Source organism: Microcaecilia unicolor, chromosome 8 (assembly GCF_901765095.1).
Source record: "Microcaecilia unicolor chromosome 8, aMicUni1.1, whole genome shotgun sequence".
In the NCBI taxonomy this organism is placed as follows: Eukaryota; Metazoa; Chordata; class Amphibia; order Gymnophiona; family Siphonopidae; genus Microcaecilia; species Microcaecilia unicolor.
Window position 1 is genome coordinate 184,562,378 of NC_044038.1, and position 19,966 is coordinate 184,582,343.

Consider the following 19,966-nt stretch of genomic DNA (forward strand, 5'->3'; position numbering starts at 1 on the left):
CCTCCGACCTCGGCATCGGCGGTATCGGCTGCATCGAGGCATCGACCCTCTGCATCGTCGGTACCGAGACATCTGAAGGCTGCGTCGGTGGTACCGGGACCTCCACTAGTGCTGATGTCGTCGGACGGTGGTGCTTCGACCGGAGTGCAGGTGAGGGCTGTCCATTCCCCTGCTGGTGGCGGTGAGCCATCGGGTGGGTCTCCCCCTACCCTGAGGGCTCCTGCGGTACAGCCCCCCCGAGACCGACCTTCTTCGGCCTCGGCCCCGAGGAAGCGACGGTAGGATTCTACGTCCTCCTCGTCGGTACCGGGAAGTTCCGGTGACATGCTTCGTTTGAAAAAGTCAAAGAAGCATCGATACCGGTCTCCTTCCCGCATCGGTACCGAGAGCTCTGGGTCGCCGAGGGAGTCGGCACCCAGTTGGCATCGGCACCGGGAGGACCGCTCACCCTCTGTTCAGGAGGTGTCAATGCGCTCCACCATGGACAGCCCGGAACAGCCTCCACACCCGGAACAGACTCTGACTTCGACACCTGCATCGGCTTCTATGTCTTTCTTCACAGCCGCCCTGCACGAGAGTCTCCGGGGCCGTTCTTCCAGAGATCCTGGGAGAGCTGTTGCGCCCTTCCCCTCCGGTACCGACTGCGGTCGCCTCCCAGGAAGGCTCCCTGACGACGTCGGCGGAGGGAGCTTCGCCGGTGCTGGCGAGGGAGTCTACCTCTCGACGCTCACACCGTGGCCGTGTTTCCACGAAGTCGAGCCGGGCACAGCTTCAGACACAGGTTCATGAACTTGTGTCTGATACCGATGGTGAGGCCTCGTGGGAGGAGGAGGAGGACATCAGATATTTCTCTGACGAGGAGTCTGATGGCCTTCCTTCTGATCCCACTCCCTCCCCTGAAAGGCAGCTTTCTCCTCCCGAGAGTCTGTCTTTTGCGGCCTTTGTCCGGGAGATGTCTACGGCCATCCCCTTCCCGGTGGTTGTGGAGGACGAGCCCAGGGCTGAAATGTTTGAGCTCCTCGACTATCCTTCTCCACCTAAGGAAGCGTCCACAGTACCCATGCATCATGTCCTAAAAAAGACATTTCTGGCGAACTGGACCAAGCCTCTAAGTAATCCCCACATTCCCAAGAAGATCGAGTCCCAGTACCGGATCCATGGGGACCCAGAGCTGATGCGCACTCAGTTGCCTCACGACTCTGGAGTTGTGGATTTGGCCCTAAAGAAGGCTAAGAGTTCTAGGGAGCATGCTTCGGCACCCCCGGGCAAGGACTCTAGAACCTTAGACTCCTTTGGGAGGAAGGCCTACTATTCTTCTATGCTCATGGCCAAAATCCAGTCTTACCAGCTCTACACGAGGATACACATGCAGAACAATGTGCGGCAGTTGGCGGGCTTGGTGGACAAGCTCCCTCCTGAGCAAGCCAAGCCATTTCAGGAGGTGGTCAGGCAGCTGAAGGCGTGCAGAAAATTCCTGGCCAGAGGGGTGTATGACACCTTTGATGTTGCGTCCAGGGCCGCTGCTCAAGGTGTGGTGATGCGCAGACTCTCATGGCTGCGTGCCTCCGACCTGGAGAATAGGATCCAGCAGCGGATTGCGGACTCGCCTTGCCGAGCGGACAATATTTTTGGAGAGAAGGTCGAACAGGTGGTAGAGCAGCTCCACCAGCGGGATACCGCTTTCGACAAGTTCTCCCGCCGGCAGCCTTCAGCTTCTACCTCCACAGGTAGACGTTTTTTTGGGGGAAGGAAGACTGTTCCCTACTCTTCTGGTAAGCGTAGGTACAATCCTCCTTCTCGACAGCCTGCGGCCCAGGCTAAGCCCCAGCGCGCTCGCTCTCGTCAGCAGCGTGCGCCTCAGCAAGGCCCCTCGGCTCCCCAGCAAAAGCAAGGGACGAGCTTTTGACTGGCTCCAGCAGAGCATAGCCGACATCAATGTGTCAGTGCCGGGCGATTTGCTGGTCGGGGGGAGGTTGAAAGTTTTTCACCAAAGGTGGCCTCTCATAACCTCCGACCACTGGGTTCTCCAAATAGTCCGGCAAGGATACACCCTCAATTTGGTTTCCAAACCTCCAAATTGCCCACCTGGAGCTCAATCCTACAGCTTCCAGCACAAGCAGGTACTTGCAGAGGAACTCTCTGCCCTTCTCAGCGCCAATGCGGTCGAGCCCGTGCCATCCGGGCAAGAAGGGCTGGGATTCTATTCCAGGTACTTCCTTGTGGAAAAGAAAACAGAGGGGATGCATCCCATCCTAGACCTAAGGGCCGTGAACAAATATCTGGTCAAGGAAAAGTTCAGGATGCTTTCCCTGGGCACCCTTCTTCCCATGATTCAGGAAAACGACTGGCTATGCTCTCTGGACTTGAAGGACGCCTACACGCACATCCCGATACTGCCAGCTCACAGACAGTATCTGCGATTTCAGCTGGGCACACGTCACTTCCAGTACTGTGTGCTACCCTTTGGGCTCGCCTCTGCGCCCAGAGTGTTCAAGAAGTGCTTGGCTGTAGTAGCAGCGGCGCTTCGCAGGCTGGGAGTGCACGTGTTCCCCTATCTCGACGATTGGCTGGTAAAGAACACTTCAGAGGCAGGAGCTCTACAGTCCATGCAGATGACTATTCGACTCCTGGAGCTACTAGGGTTTGTAATAAATTACCCAAAGTCTCACCTTCTCCCAGTACAGAGACTCGAATTCATAGGAGCTCTGCTGGATTCTCGGACAGCTCGTGCCTATCTCCCGGAGATAAGGGCCAACAACCTGCTGTCCCTCGTCTCCCGGGTACGAGCGTCCCAGCAGATCACAGCTCGGCAGATGTTGAGATTGTTGGGCCACATGGCCTCCACAGTTCATGTGACTTCCATGGCCCGCCTTCACATGCGATCTGCTCAATGGACCCTAGCTTCCCAGTGGTTTCAGGCTGCTGGGGATCTAGAAGACGTGATCCACCTTTCCACGAGTTTTCTCAAATCCCTGTATTGGTGGACGATTTGGTCCAATTTGACCCTGGGACGTCCTTTCCAAATTCCTCAGCCACAAAAAGTGCTGACTACGGATGCGTTTCTCCTGGGGTGGGGAGCTCATGTCGATGGGCTTCACACCCAAGGAAGCTGGTCCCTCCAGGAACGCGATCTGCAGATCAATCTCCTGGAGTTACGAGCGGTCTGGAACGCTCTGAAGGCTTTCAGAGATCGGCTGTCCCACCAAATTATCCAAATTCAGACAGGCAACCAGGTTGCCATGTATTACATCAACAAGCAGGGGGGCACCGGATCTCACCCCCTGTGTCAGGAAGCCGTCAGCATGTGGCTTTGGGCTCGCCGTCAGGGCATGGTGCTCCAAGCCACATACCTGGCAGGCGTAAACAACAGTCTGGCCGACAGACTGAGCAGGATTATGCAACCTCACGAGTGATCGCTCAACTCCCGAGTAGTGCGACAGATCTTCCAGGTGTGGGGCACCCCCTTGGTAGATCTTTTTGCATCTTGAGCCAATCACAAGGTCCCTCAGTTCTGTTCCAGGCTTCAGGCCAACGGCAGACTGGCACCGGATGCCTTCCTCCTGGACTGGGGGGAGGGTCTCCTGTATGCTTATCCTCCCATACCTCTGGTGGGGAAGACTTTGTTGAAACTCAAGCAAGACCGAGGCACCATGATTCTGATTGCTCCTTTTTGGCCGCGTCAGATCTGGTTCCCTCTTCTTCTGGAGTTGTCCTCCGAAGAACCATGGAGATTGGAGTGTTTTCCGACCCTCATCACACAGGACTAAGGGGCGCTTCTGCATTCCAACCTCCAGTCTCTGGCTCTCACGGCCTGGATGTTGAGAGCGTAGACTTTGCCTCTTTGGGTCTGTCAGAGGGTGTCTCCCGCATCTTGCTTGCTTCCAGGAAAGATTCCACTAAGAGGAGTTACTTCTTTCTATGGAGGAGGTTTGCCGTCTGGTGTGACAGCAAGGCCCTAGATCCTCGCTCTTGTCCTACACAGACCCTGCTCGAATACCTTCTGCACTTGTCTGAGTCTGGTCTCAAGACCAACTCTGTAAGGGTTCACCTTAGCGCAATCAGTGCAAACCATTACCGTGTGGAAGGTAAACCGATCTCAGGACAGCCTTTAGTTGTTCGCTTCATAAGAGGTTTGCTTTTGTCAAAGCCCCCCGTCAAACCTCCTACAGTGTCATGGGATCTCAATGTCGTTCTCACCCAGCTGATGAAACCTCCTTTTGCGCCACTGAACTCCTGCCATCTGAAGTACTTGACCTGGAAGGTCATTTTCTTGGTGGCAGTTACTTCAGCTCGTAGAGTCAGTGAGCTTCAGGCCTTGGTAGCCCAGGCCCCTTACACCAAATTTCATCATAACAGAGTAGTCCTCCGCACTCACCCTAAGTTCTTGCCAAAGGTTGTGTCGGAGTTCCATCTGAACCAGTCAATTGTCTTGCCAACATTCTTTCCCCGTCCTCATTCCTGCCCTGCTGAACGTCAGCTGCACACATTGGACTGCAAAAGAGCATTGGCCTTCTATCTGGAGCGGACACAGCCCAACAGACAGTCCGCCCAATTGTTTGTTTCTTTTGATCCCAACAGGAGGGGAGTGGCTGTGGGGAAACGCACCATATCCAATTGGCTAGCAGATTGCATTTCCTTCACTTACGCCCAGGCTGGGCTGACTCTTGAGGGTCATGTCACAGCTCATAATGTTAGAGCCATGGCAGTGTCAGTGGCCCACTTGAAGTCAGCCACTATTGAAGAGATTTGCAAGGCTGCGACGTGGTCATCTGTCCACACATTCACATCTCATTACTGCCTGCAGCAGGATACCCGACGTGACAGTCGGTTCGGGCAGTCAGTGCTTCAGAATCTGTTCGGGGTTTAGAATCCAACTCCACCCCCCCTAGGCCCATGTTTATTCTGTTCCAGGCTACACTCTCAGTTAGTTGGATAAATTGTTAGGTCAATCTCAGTTATGTCCTCGCCGTTGCGAGGCCCAATTGACCATGTTTGTTGTTTTGAGTGAGCCTGGGGGCTAGGGATACCCCATCAGTGAGAACAAGCAGCCTGCTTGTCCTCGGAGAAAGCGAATGCTACATACCTGTAGAAGGTATTCTCCGAGGACAGCAGGCTGATTGTTCTCACAAACCCGCCCACCTCCCCTTTGGAGTTGTGTCTTCCCTTGTTTGTCTTGCTACATATGGGACTGACGAACACGAGCCGGTTCGGGTGGGAAGACAGCCGCGCATGCGCGGTGCGCATCGGCGCGCAAGGACTAGCAAAGGCCTTTGCTAGAGAAGTTTCCGATTGGAGGGGTTGCCGTGAACGTCACCCATCAGTGAGAACAATCAGCCTGCTGTCCTCGGAGAATACCTTCTACAGGTATGTAGCATTCGCTAAAATGCAATAAAGGCAAAAAGTTATTTCTCAAGAGATGCAGAATTTTCAATGCTCCATAGTGGACATGGATCATAAGTACATAAGTAATGCCACACTGGGAAAAGACCAAGGGTCCATCGAGCCCAGCATCCTGTCCACGACAGCGGCCAATCCAGGCCAAGGGCACCTGGCAAGCTTCCCAAACATACAAACATTCTATACATGTTATTCCTGGAATTGTGAATTTTTCCCAAGTCCATTTAGTAGCGGTTTATAGACTTGTCCTTTAGGAAACTGTCTAACCCCTTTTAAAACTCTGCTAAGCTAACCGCCTTCACCACGTTCTCCGGCAATGAATTCCAGAGTTTATGCGTTGGGTGAAGAAAAATTTTCTCCTATTTGTTTTGAATTTACTACACTGTAGTTTCATTGCATGCCCCCTAGTCCTAGTATTTTTGGAAAGCATGAACAGACGCTTCACATCCACCTATTCCACTCTATTTTATATACCTCTATCATGTCTCCCCTCAGCCATCTCTTCTCCAAGCTGAAAAGCCCTAGCCTCCTTTGTCTTTCTTTATAGGGAAGTCGTCCCATCCCCGCTATCATTTTAGTTGCCCTTCTCTGCACCTTTTCCAATTCTACTATATCTTTCTTGAGCTGCGGCGACCAGAATTCAACACAATATTCAAGGTGCGGTCGCACCATGGAGCGATACAACGGCATTATAACATCTTCACACCTGTTTTCCATACCTTTCCTAATGATACCCAACATTCTATTCGCTTTCCTAGCCGCAGCAGCACACTGAGCAGAAGGTTTCAGTGTATTATCGACGACGACACCCAGATCCCTTTCTTGGTCCGTAACTCCTAACGTGGAACCTTGCATGACATAGCTATAATTTGGGTTCTTTTTTCCCCACATGCTCTTGCTCACATTAAACGTCATCTGCCATTTAGCCGCCCAGTCTCCCAGTCTCGTAAGGTCGTTCTGTAATTTTTCACAATCCTGTCGCGAGTTAACGAATTTGAATAACTTTGTGTCATCAGCAAATTTAATTACCTTGCTAGTTACTCCCATCTCTAAATCATTTATAAATATATTGCAGCGGTCCTAGCATAGACCCCTGAGGAACCCCACTAGCTACCCTTCTCCATTGTGAATACTGCCCATTTAACCCCACTCTCTGTTTCCTATCCTTCAACCAGTTGTTAATCCACAATAGGACATTTCCTCCTATCCCATGACCCTCCAATTTTCTCTGTAGCCTTTTGAAAGATCAAGAGAGATGTGACTGCTGCTTTCCATTTGATAATCTCTTCAAGATGATGGAAGAGCAGGAAATAATATATGACTGTTTCAGAATTCCCTTCTGTATACAATGCAAGTACTGAAATTGAGGGGTGTTGTATAAAAAACTATTTGCAGGTTGCTAGTATCTTATTCTAGGCTGGAAGGGGTTTTATTGTCATTACCTTGAATTTCACTTTACTCACAAAATTGTAATGCTGAAAGCCACCATTTCTATTTCTTATAACAGTGCACTCTGCAAAGAAACGCCTCAGAAAGCCCAGTAAGCGTCTCCTGCAGTATACAGAGCAATATGATCAGATTTTTGCACCAAAGAAAAAAACGAAGAAGGGGTCTGAGACTCTGCACAAGGTATATAATTTTGACAAAGCCAAATTTACATTAAGGGCCCTGTTTACTAAGCTGCCCTATAGGCATGCAAACAGCACGCGCTAACACTAGAGACACCCATAGGAATATAATGGGTGTCCTTATCTTTAGTGCTTGCTAAAAAGTTAGCGTACCTACAGCACGGCTTAGTAAACAGATTCCTAAGGGGTCCGTTTACTAAGGTGTGCTGAAAAATGCCCTGTGGTAGTGTAGGTGCGGGTTTTGGGCGTGTGCAGATCCATTTTTCAGCATACCTGCAAAAAATGCCTTTTTAAAATGTTTGCCGAAAATGGACATGCGGCAAAATAGAAATTGCTGCAAGTCCATTTTGGGTCCGAGACCTTACCGCCAGCCATTGACTTAGCAGTAAGGTTTCTCACGTTAACCGTGCGGTAATCGCCTACGGGTGTCAATTCAGAGTTACCACCCAATTTTCGCCGTGCATGTAAAAAAAAATGAAATTACTGCACAGGCCATGCAGTAGCCAGGTGGTAACTCCAAATTGGTGTGCGTTAGGCATGCGTAGGCCCCTATGCAGCTTAGTAAAAGGCCCTTAAGTGAACTAAATACCTACTGTATCTGAATGAAACTTGCCTTGAGCAACGAATAAGAAATGAAACCAGTCCAGATAAATCAATAATTAAATAATCTATAAACTTACAAGTTAACTCTGTTTCCCACAGATACTGACTACAGTTGTGATGAGTGTCATAGTTTATAAAATATGTGGCTACAAGCATAGAGTACATGTACAAATCTCTTTTGGTTATATTTTTTTAAAATTTGTTATTGTGATTAATCGCGCAATTAAAGGTATGTTACTCCTCCCCCCCCCCCCCCCCCCCCCCCCCACTGCAGCTCCTTATGACTCCAGAGCAGCAGTGGGAAAAAATAAAGAACATATGTTTAATTATGAAATTAAAATTTTAATAGAAATGCAGCCCTAGTTTAGACTTCTCACATAGGTTTCCTGTGATAGAATTACCCTGCATCTACCTATTCATAGGGTGTTTGAATTCTGTTTCAGGATTTGGTACCATATCCTTACCTTTCTTTTTGGATTTCAGGTGAATGCTGAACTGGGTGAAGAGGAAGGTGTTACAGAACAGTCCATCTCCAGCAGCAGTATCCAGCAAACAGAGGAGGTAAAGAGTCCTGTGCTGTCAACCCCATCTTCTACTCTGATCAAAGAGTCTCCAACCCATTTGCAAACGCTGAGCAGCCAGGGCACAGAATCAAGCTGTCTCTCTCTCAGAGAGCCATTAGATTTGCCTGAGCATATACTGGCTTCACCGGAGCGATCTGAAACATCAACTAGATGTCAGATTGGAATGGAAGAGTCATTTCAGAAATCAGGTGAGGAGAAACTGTGGTATCTTCTATTCACTAATGATGTTTTCTTTAGCACACCTGTTCTCCAGACACTGCAGGGAATTAGTAAACCAAACCAAAACTAAAGTGCATCTTTAATGAATAAAAAGATAGGGCTGTTAGAAGGGATACATGAAAGAACAGATAGTAAAAGATAGCTACACTGAGAGTAGTTCTAATTTCATGCTGCTTCTGGAGGCATCAGATGTAGTATATATTGTATATTCATCAGAATAAAAAGACTGTGAAAGAAATTGTTCTTTGTCTAATTCAAGAGAGCTGTGAAAAGCGTCAGAGAAAACCCACGAAAAAACTATTGGAATCTAATGATCTTGACCCTGGATTTATACCAAAGGAGCAGCTGAGTACCCCAAAGAAGGTAATTCTGCCATGCCTTACCTACAGCTGCAGAAGCAAGAGCGAAATATAAGATGAATCAGTATGAAAAGAAAGGAAATATCTTGACTCCTGAAAGCAGTATGTCTTGCTCAGGTCTGTAGTATTGAAATTTTGCTGTGTTCCAGCTTAGAGCCTATCACTGGTTGTTCATATAGTGGAAATATACATTACAAAGTGGTTAACAGAGATAAGAATTTAAACATATGTAGTAGAAATCCTGCAGACTAGTCTAGGGAAAATTATTTAGACTACAGTATGGGGGTAATTTTATTACGCATTTTCCATGCCAAGGCATGAAAAATGATTATAAATTTGTGGGTTTACATGTGTAAAAGTAGAAGCACAGAAAAGCAGTTCCTACTTTTACTTGATTTAGCATATGTGATAGTTTGGCTGGAGTGGTAATGTGCATGCATACACGCATCTATCTCCGAGGTGTACATTTGTGTAGTACTGGGGATAGTTCGGGAAGCCTATTCTATAAAGTCACATAAGCATAGTAGCAAAATAAATGATGGCAGATAAGACCCACACGGTCCATTCAATCTGCTCATCAGGGTGGCCAGAGCAGCTTCTGCCACTCCATGTAGCTTACACTACTATCAAACAGGGCAATCAACAATTTGCTACAGTACCAACCAATGTACATTGGGAAGAATAGTCCAAATCATATTTATTTGATGCTGGGCTCCACCCTAGGAGTCAGCACCTAAGAAAAAGATCTAGATGTTATCATATGATAATGATAAATGGAGAACAACTGAGTGATGTCACCTAATAAGGTGGAACACAGCCCTAAGCCAGCCAGTATTTCTACTGACAAAGTCAGCAAAGATAAGGACAAAAGACACTACCAAATGAGAAACTTTGTGAAATGCTTTCTGAAAATCTAGATACACTACATCAACTGGCTCACCTTTATCCACATGTTTATTCAGACCTTCAGAGAATGAAATGAAACAAAGTGGTGAGGAAAGACTTTCCTTAGCTGAACCCATGCTGCCTCTGTTCCACTGAACCATGTTTGTCTGTGTGTTCCATAATTTCTTTTTCTTCATAATAGTTTCCACTGTTTTGCCCGGCACTGAAGTCAGGCTTACTGGTCTGTAATTTCCCAGATCACCACTGAAACCATTTTTAAAAATCGATGTTACATTGGTCACCCTCCAGCCTTTAGATACTGTGGACAATTTTGGCAACGGTTTATAGATCACTAGCAGCATGTTTGAGTTTTTGTAGTACTCATTATTCGTATTTGGCCGAATAATATTTTTCATTATTCGTATTCGGACGAATAGTAAAGTGTGCTATTTGGTACAGCTGTAATCCATTTTTGTGGCTTCATGCACCTCTAGGAGAGGCTTGAGAAGTACTACCCCGATTGTATAGCGGTAAAAGTAAGCATATGAGAATCATATCGGCTATTTTTATGCAACATCCCCTGGATTCTATAAAGGCCACCCAAATTTATTTGCCAAAATTTGGACACAATCCTGAGATGTGTTCGCAACTTTATTGGTTAACAAGCTAATTAACAACAGTTCGGTGCTGTCAATTATTGACATTAATTGGCATCAGTTGGAATTTGCGTGCTATTCTATAAGGCAGTGCACCTAACTCCCATAGTGCATTTCTCAAAAGAGGGTGTGGCCATGGGAGGAGCATGGGTGTGTCAGGGACATTCTGAAAATCTGTGCATGTAGTTACAGAATACTGGGTCAGTGCACCTAACTTGGGTGCCATCATTTACACCAGGTTTCAGCAGGCATAGTTAGGTGCAAGATCCTTGCTTAAGCACTATTCTATTAAGGGTCCGCACCCCTTACGGAATAGCACATAGCGCCTATTTTTTTCCGGCACCTAATTTGGAACGCCATTTATAGAATCCGGCCTTATGTTTCTGGAGGTGAAGGCCAGACAGAGCAGGGGCAGAGTTGACACTTACATGTTATAAAACGCACTGCGTGCTGCTGGCACATACACACATAATTGCACCTGCCTCTGCAGTTTATAATGATGCATAGATACACGATACCTGTGTAAAATAGCTGCAACATAAGGGACTATTTGCCTTGACAGCTTAATTGCCCTTTTTTAAAATTACTCTCTTGGAGGGTAATTTTATAACAGGGTGTCAAGGCAGGAAATGCACATAGATACTTTCTGCCTATTTTATAAAGAATGCCACCAACAGGGTATTTGCTTATGCCCTGGGAATTTTTATAAAGGTGATTGCTATGCCTAAAATGCTGTTTTGCTTGCAGAAGTATCTGTTAAAGTTGCCCCCTTACTGTAGACTACTGTTTGCCACTGTCCTATTGCTACAACCATACCCTTGCTGCCTTAGAGTGTATTTTCCTGTAACTTGCACAGCTCATGAGATGTGTTTCATCATGTGTTCCTGTTTTGTCTCCTCTGTCTCCTCTGTCTTCACTGTGCAGAATTCTCAGGCTAATTGTTTGGAGGCTGATGGTTTGGAATTGTGCCCTGTGCCCCGGTCTGCGCACTTCAGAGCAGGTAGTTGCTATTATGAATTTAATGTTCAATTTCTTTCACAAATAGCCTCCTGAACCACTGCTGCAGAGTGCCCACCACATACTTGAGCTCTGCTTTCGTACAGGTTTCCAAGTTATTTTCTTGTCCAAGTACATCTTGAAATAGTAGGTGGCGTGCATTAAAGATGTATTCTATTTCAACATTTTGTGTAGTATTTTACAACAATTTGCATACAGATATATCTTATGTCCACAAAGAGCCTTCAGTCTGAGTGAATGACTTGCCCAAGGTAATGTATTCGCTAGGCATACATCAGGTTATAATGGTGAAGGGAGTAATTAATCAATTATCTCATTATACTCAGCTTCAGCTTCACATTAATAACATCATATTCAGAAACTCATAGTCTAGTTGCGCAAAGCCATTTTAATAGGATCATCAGACCCGCGTAACTACCTCTATAATGGCTAATGTGAGCCAAGCATATTTCAAAGGCAGTACTGTAATCCTCATTGATCCTTGTTATTTATGGATTTTTTTAAACTTTTTTTTTAACTTTCATTTATTATCATTAAACTTATAGTACATATAATTTAGTACTTAGCTTTTAAACTTCAATTAACAAGCATAGTGGAGAGACAGATTCACCACAAGCATAGTGGAGACTCTGATTCGTACTATAAGTTTAATGATAATAAATGAAAGTTTAAAAAAAAGTTTTAAAAAATCCATAAATAACAACAAGGATCAATGAGGATTACAGTACTGCCTTTGAAATATGCTTGGCTCACATTAGCCATTATAGAGGTAGTTACGCGGGTCTGATGATCCTATTAAAATGGCTTTGTGTAACTAGACTATGAGTTTCTGAATATGATGTTATTAATGTGAACCTGAAACTGAGTATAATGAGATAATTGCCCAAGGTAATGGCATGTGTCTATGAGAAAATCAGATTTTGTTCTTAGTCTCCTGATTCTTAGGCTGGTAGTCATACCATTTGGTCCCTCCTCCAAGGGAAATGAACCCTTACAGTGATCCTTAGAGTCCAGAAAATTTACTAGGTACGCTAATCCTAATGAAGGTGCATAGAACTCGGAAATTGTTCCTGTGCTGTTATTGACTGAAGCCAAAGACCTAGCCCAGAATGTGCTAGAACTCCCCAGTCTCAGTTGGGAGTGTGGAGGCAGTAGACCTCTGCGCTGAGGCCCTGTTCAATTTCTGTGAGCTGTTTTTTTTCCTGATCTCCTCAGGCACTACTTAGGTAGTAAAAAGTGTTCAGTTAGATTTAACATTAAATCCTTGTTATTTTACCTGTTCCTGTTTGCTGTTTTAAAACCTTTACCATTCACTTTTGTACTTTTTTTTTAAACCTATTAGTTTGTTAGCTCTGTTGTTCTGGACTGACTGAGAATCCTGGTAGTTTGTGTTCTTGGTCTGTGAGTGTTTTTCTAGGAACTGTAGGACCCCACCCCCCCAGGATTGCTGCTCCCAGTGTCCGTAGAAACCACCGGGGAATAACTTGAGGTGAGAGACTCACCCAGATGCAAGTGGGACCCAGTGGAGGGTATGCCACTGTAGGCACGCAGGTGGGCCTGGGCAGTGATGGTTAGGACCCTCCAAGTGGCCACAGAGTTAACACCCAGGTGGGTGCCAAAGGTAGCGCTCAGGCATTAAGGCAACTTGACGATAAGGACTGTTTCCTCAGCAATCCTCCAAGACCGTTCAAGACGCTTGGGTTATGCACTCCTACCTGCAGAGGCAGACTGAGAACACTAAAACTTCTTATACAAGTAGCCTGTGCAGACCTTCTACTAACCAGTATTTTCTCAGTCTCAGCAAAGGGTAGATGTGTGCAGCCTGTGCAGTGTATTCAGTCTGGTAGGCCCGTTTGGGGTTTCTAGGTTGGGTTGTAAATGTTAGAGAACCCACACTTGGATCTCTATTACAGGGTGTAAGTCCTAAGGGGCTTCTTATTCCCTGTGGGGTGTCACACCCGGGTGGCCGGGTCCCTCCCCCTGTGCTCGTCCTCTGGAGGACTGCTTGACCTCGGCTACAGACCTCGTTCTGTACCCTTGAGGCGTTTAGGCATCAGCAACGAGGTTTAAAAAAAAAATAAAATAAAAGTGGCTATTTTGGCCGTTCTTGTGGCAGTCCAGAGATAAAACGTCTTCAAGGGCGTTCTTGCCTTAGGCGGTTTTGCCTATTAGTCTGTCAGAGCACAAAGCATCTGTTTGTTTTTATTGTGTTCGCGGCCATTATGTCTAAGCCGGCGAGATGTTGGTTTTGCGCGAAGCATGGTGTTGAAGTGAAAGGTGGCCAATGTAAATTTTGTGGGGAGCCTACGTTGTCAGCGCTCTTGTCCCCCGTGCTTTCCCCTGAGTCGGCAGAGGTGCTGGGCGGTGATTTGACCGCACATTCCGGGCCGGCAACAGCGGGACCGGTTTTGGCGGAAAACGCGGCCATTTGGCTGCGCATCCTGGGTCAGCCTCAACGGAGCCGTTTTTGGCGGGAAGCGCAGCCCTCTTGGCCACGCATTCCGTACCGGCGTCGGGGGACCCGTGTGTGGCGGGAAGCGCGCCTAGTTTAGCCGCGGATCACGTGATGGACCTGCCGCCTCTGGAGCGAGGGGGGTCCGTCGCGGAGACTGCGAGAAGTGTTGTTGGGGCTTCAGCAGCGTCGGGGGGGGGGGGGGTCTGGTTTCCCCCCTGAGTTTGTTTGGTCTCTGTATAATGCCTGGAGAGCTGGCCCCTCTCAGGCTGTTTGTTCCCCAGAGGCTGCTAGCTCAGTGGGAGTTAAGCGCCCGCAGGTGGATATTTCGGAGTCTATGGAGATACTTTCTCTGCCTGGGTCGGAGGTTTGGAGTGACCCAGGAGAGGAGGATCTCTTAGATGAGTCTGAGGATCAGGATGGGCTAAGGCCTGGGGAAGGTTCTTCAGTGGTTCGCATTTTCATAAGGAGGAGTTGTTAGAGCTCATTGATCAGGTGATCTCTACTTTGAAGTTTGCTCCGGCGGCCGCTCCCTCTGCGGAGGGACCCCAGGTAGATCCCATGGTTAAGGGGATTCGGAGAGCCTCCCGTTCCTTTCCCATGTATTCAGACATTAGAGACATGGCTTTTCAGGAATGGTCTGTGCCGGAGGCTGCTTGTAAGGTGTCTAGGGCTATGGCACGGCTGTATCCCTTGCCTCCGGAAGATTTGGCCCTGCTGAAACCACCTACTGTGGATGCGGTGGTTAAGGCGAGGCTACGGCCATTCTGGTGGATGGCGGTACAGCCTTACGGGATCCTCAGTATATGAAGGTAGAGTCCTTTCTGAATCGCAGCTTTGATTTGTCGGCTTTGGCCTTGCAAGCCTCTGTGTGTGTGTGGGGGCCCTGGTAGCCAGAGCTTGTTTCCGTTGGGCGGAGAAGCTCTTGGATGAGCCCTGCGTTAGATAGGACTGGTTTATTTAAGGACTTGGCCAAATTGGAGATGGTGTCTTCGTTTTTGGCGGACACCCTTTATGATTTGCTAAGGGCTTCGGCTAAGAATATGGCTCTGGTGGTGATGGCTCGCAGGGCTCTTTGGCTTAGGGGCTGGGTGGCAGATGCGGCCTCTAAAGCAAAGTTGTGTTCTCTACCCTTCAAAGGTTCTATGTTGTTTGGAGAGGACTTGGATAAACTGATGAGTGGTCTTGGGGATACCAAGGTCTCACGGTTGCCGGAGTTATGGCCCAAGGCGGCTAGTCGAGGTGGTTCGGCTAGAGGTCGGTTTAAGGACGCGAGGCGGTACAGGCTGGGCAGATTTGTATCTCCTAAAAGCCAGTTTTTCCAGCAGACGCAGTCCTTTCGAGGGGGTCGTCGAGGAGGTCGGGACTCCTCCGGAGGTGCCAGAAATGGTAATAAGTCCTCCTTATGAAGGTTTGTGGGTCCAGCCTCTGGTGAAGGTCGGGGCGCGACTTCGTCTGTTTTATCAGGGGTGGACCCAAATTACTTCAGATCAGTGAGTGCTGGAGGTCGTTTGCTACGGTTATGCGCTCGAGTTCGAGCACCCGCTGCCGGATCTGTTTCTTCCCTCGTCACTCTCGAGTCAAGTTAAAGGCTATTCAAGAGACTCTGGGTCGCTTAATTCAGTTGGGAGCTGTGGTACCCGTTCCTCGGCACAAGCTGGGATTGGGTTGTTGTTCCATTTACTTTGTGGTGCCGAAGAAGGAGGGCCAGTTTCGACCCATTTTAGATCTCAAGAGGGTCAATGGGGCGCTCAAGGTGCCGTCCTTCCGCATGGAGACTCTGCGCTCAGTCATAGTGGCTGTTCGACAGGGAGAATTTCTCACGTCACTGGACCTCATGGAAGCGTATCTGCACGTGCCGATTCGAGAGGCCTATCAGCGTTTCCTTCGTTTTGCTGTTTTAGGGAGGCACTTTCAGTTCTGTGCTCTGCCTTTTGGTCTGGCAACGACTCCATGCACCTTCTCCAAGATAATGGTGGTGGTAGCAGCGGCTTTGCGGAGGCAGGGAATTCTGGTGCATCCGTATCTGGACGACTGCTTGATCCGGGCGAAGTCTCGGGCTAACAGTGTTGTGGAGACGGCTCAGGTGGTCTCGTTTCTGGAATCGCTCGGATGGGTAGTGAATGTAGTCAAAAGTCATTTGATCCCATCGCAGAGTCTGGAGTACTTGGGAGTGCGGTTCGACACGGCAGTGGGTCGTGTTTTTCTGCTGGATTCTCGGATCGCCTCTCTTCAGCAGCAGGTCCGGCTGTTAATGTCCATTCAGAGTCCGACGGTTCGAATGTACCTTTGGGTTCAGGGCCTCATGGCAGCGACAATAGAGGTAGTGCCATGGGTCAGGGTGCATATGCGTCAGCTTCAGGCGGCTCTGTTGTCCCGGTGGTCTCCCCAGGTACACAGTTTGGAGTTGCGGTTGCCATTGAGGGGAGCTTCTCGGCGCAGTCTCCAGTGGTGGCTGTGCTCTGCCCATCTGAAAAAGGGCATGCCGTTGGAACTTCATCAGTGGGTGATTCTGGTAACGGATGCCAGTCTGCTGGGCTGGGGAGCTCAGTGTCTTGGTCGGTCCGCGCAGGGGCGGTGGTCGACGGAGGAAGCTCAGTGGTCTATCAACCGGTTGGAGAGTCTCGGTCGGTCCGCGCAGGGGCGGTGGTCGACGGAGGAAGCTCAGTGGTCTATCAACCGGTTGGAGACGAGGGCGATTCAGGTAGCTCTGTTGGCGTTTCGCTCAAGTGTGGTCGGAAAGGTGGTAGGAGTCATGTCCGACAACGCGACAGCAGTAGCGTATGTCAACCGGCAGGGCGGTACAAAGAGTCCGCGGTTGGCAATCGAGACGGCTCTGCTTATGAGTTGGGCGGAAAGGCATCTAGTGCAGATTTCGGCGGTGCACCTGGCCGGGGTGGACAGCGTGAACGCGGATTTTCTAAGCAGACACATGTTGGACCCCGGAGAATGGTCTCTGCACCGGTCGGTGTTCGACCAGATAGTTCTAAAGTGGGGAATGCCAGTAGTGGATCTCATGGTGTCGGCACAGAATGCTCAGGTTCCTCGGTATTTCAGTTGGCGTCGGGATCCGCGAGTGGAAGGGATCGATGCGTTGGTCCTTCCGTGGCCTCAGCGGGTGTTGCTGTACGTGTTTCCCCCGTGGCCCTTGATAGGTCGAGTCCTACAGAGGGTAGAATGTCATGCGGGTCCGGTGTTGTTGGTGGCTCCGAATTGGCCGCATCGGCCATGGTTTGGGGAACTGATGCGCTTGTTAGAAGGTGAGCCTCTGCGGCTGGGGTGCTCAGTGCTGTTGTGTCAGGGTCCAATTGTCATGCCGGATCCGGCTCGGTTCTCTCTTACGGTGTGGCCCTTGAGAGGGAACGGTTGAGAAGGAAAGGATTTTCTCCTCAGGTGATTCAGACGATGCTGCAGTCTCACAAACGTGCAACGTCTTTGGCCTATGTGCATGTGTGGCGCATATTTGAAGATTGGTGTGGGGACCGGGCATGTGTCCCTTCGACAGCTTCTGTGTCGTGCATTTTAGATTTCTTGCAGGATGGTTTTGAGAAGGGCCTTTCATTGTCATCTTTGAAGGTGCAGCTGGCTGCTTTGGCGTGTTTTCGGGGTAAGGTGCAGGGCAGGTTGGTTGCGTCTTTCCCAGATGTGGTCCGGTTTTTTTTTTGGGGGGGGGGGGGGGGGGGTGAAGTTGCTTCGTCCTCCTCAGCGGCCGGTAGTGCCTCAGTGGGATCTTAATATCGTTCTTGACTCTTTGGCGGGTTCTCCTTTTGAGCCCTTGGAGTCTTGTTCGATAAAAGACCTTACTATGAAGGTGGTCTTTTTGGTAGCTATATCGTCGGCCGCAGGATTTCGGAACTTCATGCTCTTTCATGTAGGCCTCCGTTTCTGTGGTTTTCTAAGGAAAAGGTTTCGCTGCATCCAGTCCCTTCGTTTTTGCCTAAGGTGGTATCCTCCTTTCATGTCAATCAGGTGATTTCGTTGCCGGTCTTGGGAGACCGGACGGGGGATGCTTCTCAGCCTCGTTTGGCGAAATTGGATGTGCGCAGAGTGTTGAAGGTTTACTTGCGCAGGTCGGAGGAATTCAGGTCTTCGGACAGGTTATTTGTCCTTCATGGGGGGGCCCAAGAAGGGAGCGGCTGCTTCTAAGGCATCTATAGCTCGGTGGTTGAAGGATGTTATCTCTTCGGCTTACATATTGCATGGCCGTACAGTGCCGGTGGGGCTCAAGGCACATTCCACTAGGGGGATGGCAGCTTCTTGGGCAGAGAGTAGTTTTGTTCCACCGGTGGACATTTGTAGAGTGGTGGTGTGGTCCTCCCTGCATTCTTTTGTCAAACATTACAGAGTGGATGTACAGGCAAGGGAGCATGCCAATTTTGGAGCTGCAGTCCTGTCCTCTGGGCTTCACAGGTCCCACCCTTAGATGTGTTTACTGCTTTGGTACGTTCCAAGCGTCTTGAATGGTCTGGAGGATTGCTGAGGAAGGTGAAATCAGGCCTTACCTGCTAATTTTCTTTCCTCTAGATCCTCCAGACCGTTCAAGAGCCCACCCAGTGTATCGGACAGTTCACTATGATATTTTCTTTAGACTTCAGTTGCTGATATTTCTAGTAGCTCCTGTGATTTTGGGTCCTGGAGTTTTACTAAGGGCAGTTTGTGGTACCGTTTGTGCCCATCTGCAGTTGAATTCCCCCATCTTAAGGGGAGGAGATCTGAGTGTGGATTCAGTGGTTTTGTTTAGGTAGATGTGTTTTGTTCCTCTGCTTTGTTACTGTTTTACTGGTTAGTAGAAGGTCTGCACAGGCTACTTGTATAAGAAGTTTTAGTATTCTCAGTCTCCCTCTGCTGGTAGGAGTGCATAACCCAAGCGTCTTGAACGGTCTGGAGGATCTAGAGGAAAGAAAATTAGCAGGTAAGGCCTAATTTCACCATGTATCTGTCCCAGAATAATAAAAAAAGCCTTTTGATATTTATTTTAATTGTTTATCTACCATCTGCAAGTCCAAAACCTATGGAATTGGTATACATTCAGGTTCGGTGGGTATATTTCTGTCTGTGAAGGGCTCATATGATCTAAGTTTGTACCTGAGGCAGTGGAGGGTTAAGTGATTTGGCAGAGTCCCCTGATTCTCAGCCCACTGCTGTAACTGTCAGATTATTCTTTCATTCCTTCTAAATCATATAATTACTTGCTCAGAAGGGAGGCTTTAGAACATCAAGACAGCAGATTCTGCCCTTTCTTCAGGTGTGTAGGGAAAATGTTTTTTTCCCTTTGGTTCGGGGGGGGGGGGGGGGGGGGGGGAGGACATTTTTCAGTATTTCGGTGTTAGTAGCGGTGCTTTCAGTTCTTTAGTTTTACAGGTGGTAAACACTCTGTGGCTCCTTCAGCACTGTACAGTTCTGTGGCATCAGCAGATTTCTCTGACTGGAACCTATGGAGGCCTCAATTAGGCAGCTGCTGTTCTTTTTTTTTTTTTTTTTTTTTTTGAGGAATGGAGTTGAACAAAATCTGATCACTTTTCTGGATGTCATTCAAAATGGTTACAAGTTAGAATTTTCCCAGTGGCTTTCAAATTCTTTTGTGGTCTTTCCTTGCTGCACCCCTGCCAAGAGGTTAGTGGTACAAGACACTTTCAAAATGTGTTTCTCCTGTCCCCATATCAGAACAGGGTGTCAGGGTAGATGTGAATCGTTTGTTTACTCTTTCCAAAAATACTAGGACTAGGGGGCATGCGATGAAGCTACAAAGTAGTAAATTTTAAACGAGTCAGAGAAACCTTTTCTTCACTCAACGTGTAATTAAACTCTGGAATTTGTTGCCAAAGAATGTGGTAAAGGCAGTTAGCTTAGCAGGCTTCCTAAAGGAAAAGTCCATAGACCATTATTAAAATTACTTGGAGAAAATCCACTGCTTATTTCTGGAATCTTGCCAGGTATTTGTGACCTGGATTGGCCACTGTTGGAAACAGGATGCTGGGCTTCATTGACCTTTGGTCTGTCCCAGTGTGGCAATACTTACGTACTTATGATATTCAGTCTACTTCATAGTCCCTAAAAAGAGGAAACGTTTCTTCCAGTGTTACATCTCAAAGGAGTCAACTGGGCATTCCAAATGAAGCATTTCAAGATGGAAACTTTACAGTCTGTGGTTGTTTCACTAAGAAAA

At 48.2% G+C, this 19,966-nt stretch overlaps 1 protein-coding gene across 1 annotated transcript in view; it reads left to right on the forward strand.

Moving 5' to 3' along the window:
* The window catches only part of NSD1 (nuclear receptor binding SET domain protein 1), a 226,858-nt gene that overhangs the window by 60,302 nt on the left and 146,590 nt on the right, over nt 1–19,966 (forward strand). The window contains 4 exon segments of the mRNA XM_030212301.1: nt 6,905–7,026; nt 8,112–8,400; nt 8,691–8,794; nt 11,256–11,331. Coding sequence (XP_030068161.1) covers nt 6,905–7,026; nt 8,112–8,400; nt 8,691–8,794; nt 11,256–11,331 — 591 coding nt within the window.